Source organism: Stegostoma tigrinum, chromosome 16 (assembly GCF_030684315.1).
Source record: "Stegostoma tigrinum isolate sSteTig4 chromosome 16, sSteTig4.hap1, whole genome shotgun sequence".
Lineage (NCBI taxonomy): Eukaryota > Metazoa > Chordata > Chondrichthyes > Orectolobiformes > Stegostomatidae > Stegostoma > Stegostoma tigrinum.
Window position 1 is genome coordinate 52,029,002 of NC_081369.1, and position 13,148 is coordinate 52,042,149.

The following is a 13,148-nucleotide window of genomic DNA, read 5'->3' on the forward strand; positions in this document are numbered from 1 at the left end:
CAATGTTAATATGTCCAAGAGCTAAATTCTGAAGATGTTTTCAGTTTCAGAAATGAAATGATCCCCATTTCAATGATGGGGATTGCTGATAGTTCACTTTAAGAAAAACCGCCATAAGATCCGTTTGTCATTCTTCATGTTCAAACTCTGGATGCTCTTCCATTCCCTCAAAGAAATATGCCTCGTCCGTACCTGAACTATCTGTTTCTTAAATGGTCTCCATTGTGCCATTACTGCTTTAACAACTTTTCTGATCTACCTTTGCTGAAATTAGTCTTTCCCCAGTTCAACACAAATAGTTTTGATATTTTCTGAGCCTGTCTTATTTTAAACCAGATGAAGGTGGACTCACTGTTAGTTCCATCAGCTCATATTACCCTACTTTGCCCAACTTCATTTCCCAGAACCAGTTCCATAACTGTTTTCCTTTCCTGATGGGCACGAAATATATTGATGAAGCAAATTCCACATATTAAAAAATGTTTTCCTCTCTGCCAGTCTATACCAGGGGAGTTAAAGTTTCCTAACACACGATTTTTGCAAATGTTGAAATGTAGCAACAAATTTACTCAATAATCTTCTTACAGTTCAGAGTTTTATTTTAAGTGAACAGATAATCCCATCCTCAACTCAAAACAAATTGTTTCATTCCTAGTAAATGCTTTATATTTAGATAAAAACCGAAAGAATTGCGGGTGCTGCAAATCAGGAACAAAAACGGACGTTGCTGGAAAAGCTCAGCAGGTCTGGCAACAACTATGAAGAAAAAAAATCAGAGTTAACACTTCCGGTGCAGTGACCCTTCCTCAGAACATTTTTGTTCCTTTATATTTAGAACTGTAACATCGTTCTCAATCAATATGCTAACTCCCCCTCTCTTTCCCTCTCTATCATGCTTGAATATTTGGTAACCAAAAATATTAAGAATTCAGAACTGGCGTTTTATTAGTGTCATCTCTCTGGTACTCCAAACATATCATAATTCATTGTAGCAATTCAGCCACAGCACACCAAACTTGAGGTTACACTTTGGGTTTCACATCTAGTTTTAAGTAATCTGCATTAAATGCAGCACTTTGTGAGGTGAAAATTTTGTGAAATTCTGTACAATGGCCTGATACAGTGGCAGTATGTTTTGGATTGCTGGAGGACAAGCTATCCATAAGGACCATAGCATCTTGCAAAATTCAGCCTATTTCCATCACCATAATATCAACCATCTCCAACCCTGCCTCAGCATATCCACTGCTGGAACATTCACTCAATCCTTTATTATCTTTCAATTCAATCATTCCAATGGATCCCCCAGTTGGCCTCTCCCACCCTACATAAACCTAAGCTCCTCCAGAGTTCTGATACACATTCCCTGGACTTTGTGGCAAGTCCTGCTCATGTGTCACCCCTCTGCTCATTGACCAACATTGATTCCCTCTCTCTAGCAGCAGCTATATTTTAAAATTCATACCCTGGTTTTCCAATCCCTCCACGTAACTTCTTCCATCCCGACAACCCTCTGAACAGCTCCAGTTGTGGACTCTTGCACATCCCTACAAACCACAATTGATGGTGCTGTTTTCAATTGCCTCAGCCCTGAGCTCTGAAGTTCTTTCACAAACCCCTGTGCTCTCTGTTTTTCTCCCCTCCTTCAAGCGAAACCAAGTTATTTTTTTAAAAAAGCCTTTGCCCAAATATTGCCTGACACCAAGGCTCTCTGATCAATTGCCTGATATTAAATCCCGTAGAGTGCCTTGAGATGTTTTACTATATTAAGGTGCTATATAAATGCACTATGTTGCTGTGATATAACAAAAGGACTTTCTTTTTACAATTCACTCGATGGTAACTAACATGGCCACAATGATGGTGAATGCAACATTTAATAGATCCCCATCCTTTTAGCATAAAATGCCATTATCATCTCAAGTAGGCTTTACTTATTCATATTTCGCACATCACACAGCTGCAGTGACAGCAGTTCAGGAACTTTAGCAGACACCATGTGGCTAACACACACACATGCCCATACGGAGAGTAACCTGTTATCGGCACACCACTTTGCAATACATCCTTTATTCAACCCAGGCCTCTTACTCCATCAGCAAAGATCAACCTGCACCTAAAGAACTGTGCTCTCAGTTTCAAATTGCAAATGCACTGGTTTGAATGTAGTGCTTTGGAAACCGAGCACAAAGCTTGCCGTCAGCCTCTTTGAAATCTTCGTTGTGTCTGCATGATTTTCAGTTGTGAAATCAAGATTTAAAAAACACACACAACTGCAGAAAAGGGTCACTTCTGTAAAAAAACGACCTTACGTCTTCCTTCCTGTGGTATTTCTCCTGGACACATTCTGATTCCAAAAAGGAATCAAATTGTGCACTGACCAGAAAACCATTTCTTGTAAATAGTGGCATTAGTTCTGTATAGTCCATTTCAAGATTCACTTTATTACTTTATGTCTGGTAGTCAATAGGAGCATTTGAAAATCTGATTGCCTCTTGAAATTTACAATCACACTTGAGGAGAGTCACAGCAGACTCAGCAAAAAAATGACTAGAGGTAGATTTTTTTAAAGATCCTGTCAATCTGAGACAACACCTGTTATCAATACAGTTCAAAAACAATTCTAAAATGTTACTTTTGGCCCAATCCGTTTTTTGGTTAAGTTGTGGAACTTTTTTTATAATGGTGCTGTGTGGGTACCTACACATGAAATGCAGTAGTTCAAGATGGCAGCTCATCACAATCTTTGGGGCGGCACAGTGCCTCAGTGGTTAACACTGCTGCCTCACAGCACCAGGGACCTGGGTTCGTATCTACCCTTGGGCAACTGTCTGTGTGGAGGTTGCATGTTCTCCCCATGTCTGCATGGGTTTCCTCTGGATGCTCTGGTTTCCTTCCACAGTCCAATGACGTGCGGGGTAGGTGGGCTAGCCATGCTAAATTGCCCATAGTGCCCAGAGATGTTTAGGTTAGTTGGGTTAGACATGGGAAATGTAAGGGAATGGGTCTGGGTGAGATGCTCTTCAGAGGGGCATCATGGACTTGTTGGGCTGAATGGCCTGTAGGGATTCTATGAATCTTCTCAAGAACAACTTAGGACCACATCACTCTAAGCTTTCCTAATCATAGACCCATCCAGATGCCTTTTAAATGTTGTAATTGTACCAGTCTCCATCACTTCCTCTGGCAGCTCATTCCAAATATACATCACCCTCTTGTTGAAAAAGTTGTCCCTTAGGACCCTTTTAAATCTTTCCCTTCTCACTGCAAACCGTGCCTTTATAGATTTAAAGAAGCTCTTATGGTCTGTTTTTACGTTACTGACAGGTTTGCCTTCATGGTTTATTTTCTTTCTCTTCTTTTAATTTTCCTATTTTTTGGCCTCTAAAACTCTTCGGATCTTGTAAATACCACTAATATGTGCCATATTAAATTGTTTCTCTTTCAATTTGACACTGTCCTTAAGTTACTTGGTTACCTATGTTTGGTTTATTCCCCTCCTAGAATCTTTCTTCCTCATTAGGATATATTTTTGCAGTCAGTCTTGAACTACTTTCTAAAACATCTGCCATTTATCCATAACCTTCTTTTCTGCTAAACCCCTTTCCCAATCCACTACAGCCAACTCAGCCTTTATTCGTCTACATTTACCATTACTTAATTTGGCACAGTTGTTTACAACCCATGTTTCTCACTATCCAACTGAAAGCTAAACCTTGCGAGATCTTTTACTCTAGAGATCATTAATTAAATCTGGCTCATTACAGATTGCCAGATTCAAAATAGTCTGATCGCTGATTGGATCCACAACTTATTGTTCTAGGAAACTACCTTGAATACACTATGATTTTTTTTCTGGTGCCAACTTTACCAATCTGACTTCCTAATCTACATGAAAGTTAACATAGCCCATGATTAATGTACTGCCTCTTTTCATGCTGTCATCGTCTCCTTGAATTATCTTTTATTCTACACAGCAGACAGTGTTCAGGAGCCGATAGACTATATCTAGCAATCTCTTCTTCCCTTATTACCACCTCTGGATGAAGACTACATCATCCAATCCAAGATTATTTTTTGCTATAATACTTATTCCATCTTACAGTAACAAAGCTAACCCAGCACCCTTTCCTTCCTGCTGATCCTTTTGAAAAGTCACCCACCACTAATTGATTTAAAACATATTACAGTCAAATGATCTTGTGGAGAGATAATTTTAAGAAGTTAGTTCCTACTGCGAGGATCTACACGAGTCATAAACAGGGAAATCAAAATACACTTTTCGTAGAATCTGAACTCTTGCTAGTGGAGATATGGTGAAGGGGATGTATTTTCAAACCAAACCACTCCTATTCATCCAGTAGGTTGCGTCATATTTTTGATTGAGCAGAAGAAAGTCATTGATTACAATGAGAATGCTGCAATGCTGGTTTAGCTGTCCCCAAACCAAATCATGTCATATTAGCAGCAACTCAGCTACACAAAGCGTTCATTCTGTTGAGCAGGTATTCAAATTCTCCCTGGGATTCAGATGCTGGTGCTGGTCAGGGCCCTGTCTCCTGTGAGCACTGAATATGAAAAATTCTCCATTCACAAATGGTTCAGCTGCCGTTTTCTGTTTTGTTGATGGGGTCAATATTTACTATACTTGACCAAATATTGGCACCTGGATGGACAATTTTTTTTGGACAACGTTGATCTGTTTATTAAAATAAACAGAAATGGGCGAATTGCAAAATTTACAGATGGGTCTACCTTACCTGAATCACAAACACAATTAGTAGCATTAATGAAGCAAGACTTATCATTCTCTATTTTTGGGCTAGATAGCTTGATTTGGGTGGCTAGTCCAGAGGCCAGACTAATGTGATGGATACATGGGTTCAAACTCCCCCCAAAGCAACTGGTGGAAATTGAATGCAATTAATAGATTGGGAGAAAATGTAGTAATGGAATCCATGAGGGCTGTCACTAACTGTTGTAATATCTCAACTGGCTCATTAATGCCATTTCGAGAAGGAAGTCTGCCATTCTGGCCAACAAGTGACTCCAGACACCCAGCAATGTGGTTGACTCTGAACTGCCATCTGAAGTGGCTTGTAGCAATGTTAAAATCAAGCTTCAGTACACAGTGACTTACTCAAACTCGTTCTATGCCAATACTCAAAATATGAAACTTCCCATTCTCCTCAGTTTCCCTACTCCCTACCAACACAGGTCTGGCTTCATTATTCCTCATCCTCTCTGCCATTCTTTGCAAACTTGGTTAAAGCCCCTCAATTCAGGTCTTGTCTTAACTTCTTCTCTAATAATAAACAAAATTAAAAGTGGTACAGTACCACACAGGTGCTTGAATCGTGTGAAAGATGCATGTCGGGGACCCAATTTATCCTTGCAGTATTTAATGCCATAATTATCAGCCTCTTAAAGTCAAATTCATATTACTCCTCTTCAGCAGTGAAACCAGAAAGAAAAGATACTGGAGAAAAAGAACAACAATTCCTCAAGTGCACAACAAGCATGCAAACGCTTTCACCAATGACAGAATGAAGAAGATTCCTCAGTTAATCCCTCTGTATTCATCCCGGCTTTACATATTTGTCAAGGTTAATACTTACAGATTTTGGCTTGAAGAATCAGCTGCAGCAATACAAAGGTATGTCATGTCCTGCCAAAAGAAAAAAAACACAGCATCATTAAGGTAAACAAAGATTAAACTTGCCTATGTTCTGCTTTTGTTATAGGCCCAAACCCTCTCAAATCCCTTCTAGACACCAACTTTTTACATTATTTAATGGCACATATAAGGTACAGTTTTGCAGACGTGATTCAGTTCGCCCACTACTCGGGTTTATGCAAAATACACCTTGTTCTTATAACACAGTTAAAGTACAAATGATAAAAGAAAAATTGGTTTAACTCTGCTGAAGTACTTAATAAAATAATATACTATTTAACAATTAATCATTATTTGCTCCAGTATAGCAGCATCCCATAAACACACCCATGGCAAAGGCAAATTCAGCAAATCAGGGTTTCCTCATGTGTCATTTCCGCTACAATCCAGGAGAAAATAACATTGACAGAAACTGTCTAGGAGCAGACAGTAAACTTAAGCTTTTCCTGAAGCAGGGGACAGCTATATTTATCAGCTTCAAATAACCAGCTCCAAAACCCAACTGAAAGGAAAACTAAAATTTATGTGAGCCTGACTCCACACATGCATGCCTCTTTTGCCTAATTTTGAAAAGAAACACTCTGGGAGTTCAGGCCTGTTTACCCATTACTTCTAAAGTAGACATTCCACTACCATCTTTCTCAAGGACAACCTGTTTTATATTATTCCCTGTTGATTCTAATGGTGATGTAATTCAGGTAGGCTTTAAAATCAGCTTCGCACCCGATTCCAAGGCTTTCCTGATGGTCAGGTCAGGTTAAATGCTTGAAGCATTTTTACGTAAGGAATATATTAACCGAGTTCCAACAAACTAGGTTATAACTAGAATGCGCTGCTTTTTTCAGTGATGTCAAATGTTAAAAAATACTGGCCAGATCATTGGTGAGAACCCCCTGTTCTTCACTAATAGTGCTGGGATCCTATTGTACACAGAATACCCTGTCTAGTCCTGTTACAATTTTATGGATTTCTATGTGATTTCCCCCTCATTCTTCTATGAAGGAGAAATCCCGTAGAAATTCGTGAGAGGGCAGATGTGGCTTCAGCCTAACCTTTCATCTGAACAACTGATACTGCTGACAATGCAGCACACCCTCACTATTACATTCAGGGGTCAGCCTGGAATTTTGTGTTCATGTTTCGCTCCAAAGTTGTGTATTTTAAATGTGTATCCAGTATTAGATACCTCATGCTTTACCACCTCGTCAGTACAGCTTATTATTTTAGAAGACAGTGATCAGGTATCCCTCAGACTTATGATGTGGATAAATAGGAGGTCATCCACTTTGGCAGCAAAAATAGAACGGTAGATTATTATCCGAGTGCCAATAGACTGGGAAAAGGGGGAGGTGCAACTAGACCTGGGCGCCCTTGTGTATCAGTCACTGAATATAAGCAGGCAAATGCAGCAGGCAGTGAAGAAGGCAAATCACATGTTGGCATTCATAGCAATAGAATTCGAGTACAGGAGCAGGGGCTTGGTGAGACCGTATCTGGAGTATAACATATTGTTTATGTCTCCTTATACTGGGAAGGACTGGCTTTACAGGGAAAGCACAAAAGTTTACCCGACTAATTCTTGAAATGGCAGACTGAGAGAGGAAGAAAGATTGGATTGGTTAGGACTATATTCATTGGAGCCTAGAAGAATAAGGGGTAAATTGTATATAAATCTATAAAATTGTAACAGGACTAGACAGGGTAAAAACAGGAAGACCAGAGACTCCAGCAGCAGGGTTCTTAGTATAAGGATATGGGATAAGCTATTTGGGACTAAAATGAGAAAAGTTTCAAACTGGTGAACCCATGGAATTGTCTGCCACAGAAAGCAGTTGAGGTCAAAAGATTGAATATTTTCAAGAAGGAAATATAGTTCTTAGGTCTAAAGCGATTTAAGGGTATGGGAAGAAATCAGCAACACAGTATTGTCATAGAGGCATAGTCATTGTCATAAGAGTCATACAGTGCAGGAAAGGCCCTTCAGCCCATCGAGTCTGCACCAAAAATAACAACCACTAAAGGCATGCTCAACCCAATTTCCTACATGTGTCCCATATCCTTGAATGTTATGTTATTTCAAGTGCTCATCCAAATATTTGTTGAAGGTTATAAGGTTTCCTGCCAGTGCATTCCAGATTCCCACCTCCTTCTGAGTGAAAAAGGCTTTTTTTTTCCAAATCCCCTCTGAATCTCCTACCCCTTACCCTAAAACAAGGGGGAAACTTCTCCCTACTCACACCACCTATCCCCCTATCTAATGCCCCACACCTCGTTCCCATACCCCATGCTAAGTTGGATAATTAGCCTTGATCATATTGAACGGTGGGGCAGGGTCAAATGGCCTACCCCTGCTCTCATTTTCTACATACCCATATTTTTCTGTTTCTTTTCTCCTGTAAATCTGAAATTTCCTTCAAGAAGTAAGATCACTAAAGTAACAAACTATCCTGATCACTCGCCTCTGAACTCTATACATGTTGACACAGTGTAACCAAGGGGCTACTATGTAATCAGTAGAGATAAATGGCAACTGCATGGCAAACTAGATAATAAGTCTGACTGACATAAAAAGCTTTGAAGGATGAAGATTGAATAGCAACCAAAAGTTTAGGAATACACAATAGGCCCATCAGCACCTGAAAATAGAAGAGCCAAATTAACCAGTTAATGCTGAAGGCTGAACATCGTTCTCTAGATTGTATATGACTTTATATTCTCTAGATTGTAATGATTGTATATTCAAGAATTGGATGCTCAATTTATAATTCAATCCAGTTAACATCAAGGCCAACATTCTAATAAACCTTTTCTTGACTTCATTTAGTATCTGTATATTATTATCGTAGTGTTATGTGTATATGCACTGCTAAATCCTCCACTTTGTTCTCTCCAGGTACTTGTCCCTTATCAATTAAGAAAGTAGTTATTTACATATAGGTAATTTGAGTATTGCTTAAAAAAAGACACATTTTGTCAATGTTTTGCAAACTGCATTCATCAGGACATTTCACAAGAATATCAATTCAAGGGCAAACCTGGCATTTATACAGCATGAGCAGGGAGTGCTGATTGGTCAACAGGTGGATCCTGCTTGGTGGAAATTTTGCCATGGAGAATGCACCCACTAGTACTGATTGGTAACTAACTATCAGGCTTTGTTTAAATTTGAAATGCATGAGGCATGTTGACTCTGATTGGTCGGTACATTGTTCTGAGAAAAGAATGAGCAAACTACTGTCATTTATTTGAGTTAAAACAGGCACAGTGCTTGTACATACACATTCTCTCTGCAAAGGCCAGGGCCTTGTATATTAACACATCTAGCTTCAATACATCAAGTACACCACACAGCGAGTGAGCTGACAATCCTAAATTAGTTTCCAGCAAATGTCCTTGCACAATCAGGATTATCCAGAAAATGTTGTCCAATTACAGAATCACAACTAAGGCAGGACAGTCTGTGGTGACTTTATAAAGAGCTGTTTGGTTGGGTACAGCAGTACCTCTCCTGTTGCAAACAGCCAAACTGACATGCTATCTATTACGATCATCATGTTCATCACACACCTCCACCAATCAGAACCCACTTGCCAACCAATCAGCATTCTCCTCCCTTGCAGAATAAATGCTGGTTTTCTCCATGAATTGATATTTTCGCAAAATGTCCTGATGAATGCAAGATGAAAAGCTTCAACAAAATGAGCCATTTTTCAGCAATAATTAAGGAAGCATCCTAATAATTTCACAAGCGCATCTGATGCAAGAACATTGTTTGTGGATTGGAACATTTCACATGTCACCCCCGTAGTTAAGAAGTAAGAGAAAGAGAAGCAAGATAACTACAGACTAATAAATGTTTGGAGATCTTACTGCAAGTATTAACCCAAAACAGCACACATGATGGATTTGTACAAATTGAAATCCTTCAATTTGTACAAATTGATCAAAGAAAATCAGCTTGGGTTAGTAAAAGGTAAATCATAGAATCATAGAACTCCTACAGTGTGGAAAAAGACCATTCAGCCCAACAGGTCCACACTGCCCCCACAAAGAGCATCCCATCCAGACCCATTCCCCTAACCCTGCATTTGCCATATCTAATACACGTGGACTATATCAATCTGAGTAATCTAGTAAATCCCTTTTAAGATCAGCAGTATGGCCAATAAAGGAGTACATGTATAGAGACTTTCTAAAGTCATTTATAAAATGTTATTAGCAAAAGCAAGAACAAAACTGGAGTCAGAGGTAACCTTACCACAAGCATTACTCATTTTTTTGAGGAAGGAGACAGACAGTAGGAACAAAGTTTTCACTCAATTACTGACAGGATATGGCAAGTGTGTTCTGCAGGGATAAACTTATAAAACGTTGAAAACATGTAGCAGATCTGACAGCTTGGGCAAAGCACAAAGCAGAGTTACCCTTTATCAGAACTCATTCAACCTGTTGAACATTTGTTGCATTTTCTGATCTTATTTCAGATTTCCTACAGCCATTTTATTTGTTTCTATAGTAATATTCCTAGTGATCTATATAGTGTCCTTAGTGTTTCATTTATATAGTTAAGTGGGATTAATTAGATGAATGCTTTACAGGGCACAAACCTGCATTATAGACTGAATGATCTCCTTACCTGCTGTAATACTTCTATGCCCGATGAGATTATAGTCATGCATGAAGTACAGACTAAGTTTTTTTGGTGGCAATAAGGGGACACATTGGATGAAACACAGACTAAGTGATTGGACAAAACTAATGTCAATAGAGTGCAAGCAATGTAATCATCTCTTCGGGGTCTGGAATACCTTCTTATTGTTGCACAGATTAAAATCCCACCACAGCAGCTGATGGAATTTCAATTCCATTCATTCTTACCAGGTCTGGCCCAAATGTGATACCAGATTTATAACAATGTCATTGACTCTTAACTACTCTCTGAAATGGCATAGGAAAGCATTCAGTTGAAGGGCAGTCAGGGATGTGCAACAACTGCTGGCCTTGTCAGAGATGCCCATCTCCCAATAAACAGCATAATATTACTTTGTATGTAATTTCTCAGTGCAGTGTAATTCAGAGTGCACTTTCCAATACCGTATAATCCAGTGTGTATTTTCTGACTGCAGCATAATTCAGTGTATAATCTTACAGCTGTCTACCTTCTATCATATGCAATTTCTCAGTAAACTGGAAGGATTTTTGTGTAAGTTTGCCCTTGATGTGGAATCTCAGAATGTGAATAAATGAAGCATTAACATCTCCTGTGGAATCTTAATGTGTGGTATTATGAAGCAGAGATCATTAAAACTTGCCAGTAAACTTAAAGTCACTCTCCCACTTGTTTCGTACACATTGCATCCCAACCACATCCTCCCCATTATTTTCAAGTATTTACCAGATTTGCAACATTAAACTTGAATTAAACTCATTGCTAAAAGTTAGGGTTTTATGCTTGACTGTATAAATGGCTTTTAGCAACATCATCATTAACACAATGCCAAACAACCTCTCCTTCCCAAAAACTGAAATATTTCAATTGAACAGTCCCAATCCTTCATCTAGTAAAGTCCTCTAAATGAGACTTAAATATATATACATAAATATATATTTTGTTTGCTTTCTGTCATTTTTCCTCTTTCTTAATCCAATCATTTTTTACTTCTACAAACGGTTATTTGTCCTGCACAATATTTCCAACATTTTTTGCTTATATTTCAGATTTTCAGTGTGCACAGTATTTCTGTCCTTTGCTCTCTCTTCATTTCTTTCTCTGTACTTGATTTGACACTAATTCACTTTATTTCCTTCCCCATCCTCCTTCTTGTTCTTTCACAATACATAAATCTTTTTGGTTAAGCAGACAGACAGTTGACCCTGATGTTCAATTTCTCCAAAGCCTTGTTGTCCTCACCAGCTCACACTTCCAAGAACGTCATGGGCAAAAATGTCCCAGCTGAATCTAAAGGTGGAATGACTAACCAACAGAGCACACATCGAGATGGTGCAGTCCCGCAAGCTTTCAGCCATTATAGTCAAAGCACTGCATTTGATAATCAATAGACTACATATCACGGTAAATTTACTGGGTTGGTCAAGGTAGAGAGTTTGGGATTTTGGTCAGCATGGACTGCTTGGATCGACGGGTTTGTTTCCGTGCTGTATTACTCTAGGACTGTGTGACGTGATGGCACATCAGTCCCAAAGTAATTGATATTGCCATAGTGTGTTACCACCTTTTAACAGTGCACTAACCCTCCACTATCTCATAACATTAAAACGTAAGAAACGGTAGCAAGTATAAGCCATTCAACCCCTTAAGTCTGTCCCACATTTCTAAAAAATCGTGGCAGATTTGCCTCAGGTCTCAACTCTTCTTTCATGCCAGTTCCTCATTTCCATGAAATTTCAGAAATCTCTCTACCTCATGTTTATATATTTCCAATGGTCTAGCCTCTACAACTGTCCACGTAGAGATTCATTATGTTCTGGGAGAAGAAATTCCTTCATGGCAGTTTTAAATGACTGGCTACTTATTCTGTCACTAGGTCTCCTGATTCGAGATGCCCCCACTAGTGGAAACATCATCTAAACACTTGCCCTTTCAAGCCCCTCTAGAATCTCATATATTCCAATCAGATCACCCTGATTCTTCTGAATAAAGGCGTAATCTGTTTTATCTTTCTCGATAAATTAATCCCTTCATCCCAGAAATCAATCTAGTGAGTCTACTGTCAATGTCTATCATTCCTTTAACAGAAGCTATAGCCAGGAAGTATGAATGTTAATATATCATGTCATTATTTAATAATATTTTATTAAATTCCTCAGAGGATAACAGACTTTGCTGCCTTATGTCTTCCTGAACAGTTGTAATTTGTGGAAACTCGAGTCTTCAGTCACTTAGACAGCAAGTTGGAGGTCATTTTTGAGGTCACGTCCGGCCTAGCATCAATAAAGGTCATTTATATCCAAATCAGTGAGTCAAATTTGCTTTGCAGTTTCTATGGCAACATCCCATATTAGAATATTATGAAACAACTTCATTGTCATGGAAGAAGGCCATTCTGGCATCGTAGCTCATACAAGCTTTGTAGAAGAAATGTGCAAAGGAAATTGGTCACATTATGTCATCACCAAAGGCAGTTAAATAACTTAAGAGCAGATCTTCCACTGTGTTGAACAGAACGGGAAAATATAAAGAATAGAATTAAATAGAGTTAATCTATGTACGCTATATCCTATGTTTCTTTATATGACCCAATGCTCCATTTGACTTGGTACAAATGTCACTTGTTATCTGAAGTCACAGATTGTTTTTCAATCTGTCAGTGGCTTTCCTTGCAAAATGAATTGGTTGCTGCCCCCTGCTATACAACAATAATTACATTTCAAAAGTGCTTGGCTGCAAAATGTTCTAAGACACATTGGGTTTATGAAAGATTGCACACAAAACAACGTCTTTATTTTTATT

The 13,148-nt window shown here is 38.8% G+C and overlaps 1 protein-coding gene across 1 annotated transcript in view; it reads right to left on the reverse strand.

The window, feature by feature from the left end:
* The window catches only part of dusp22a (dual specificity phosphatase 22a), a 124,259-nt gene that overhangs the window by 71,960 nt on the left and 39,151 nt on the right, over nucleotides 1–13,148 (reverse strand). Inside the window, exon 4 of the mRNA XM_048546180.2 lies at nucleotides 5,619–5,668. Coding sequence (XP_048402137.1) covers nucleotides 5,619–5,668 — 50 coding nt within the window. The remainder of the gene's footprint in view (nucleotides 1–5,618; nucleotides 5,669–13,148) is intronic.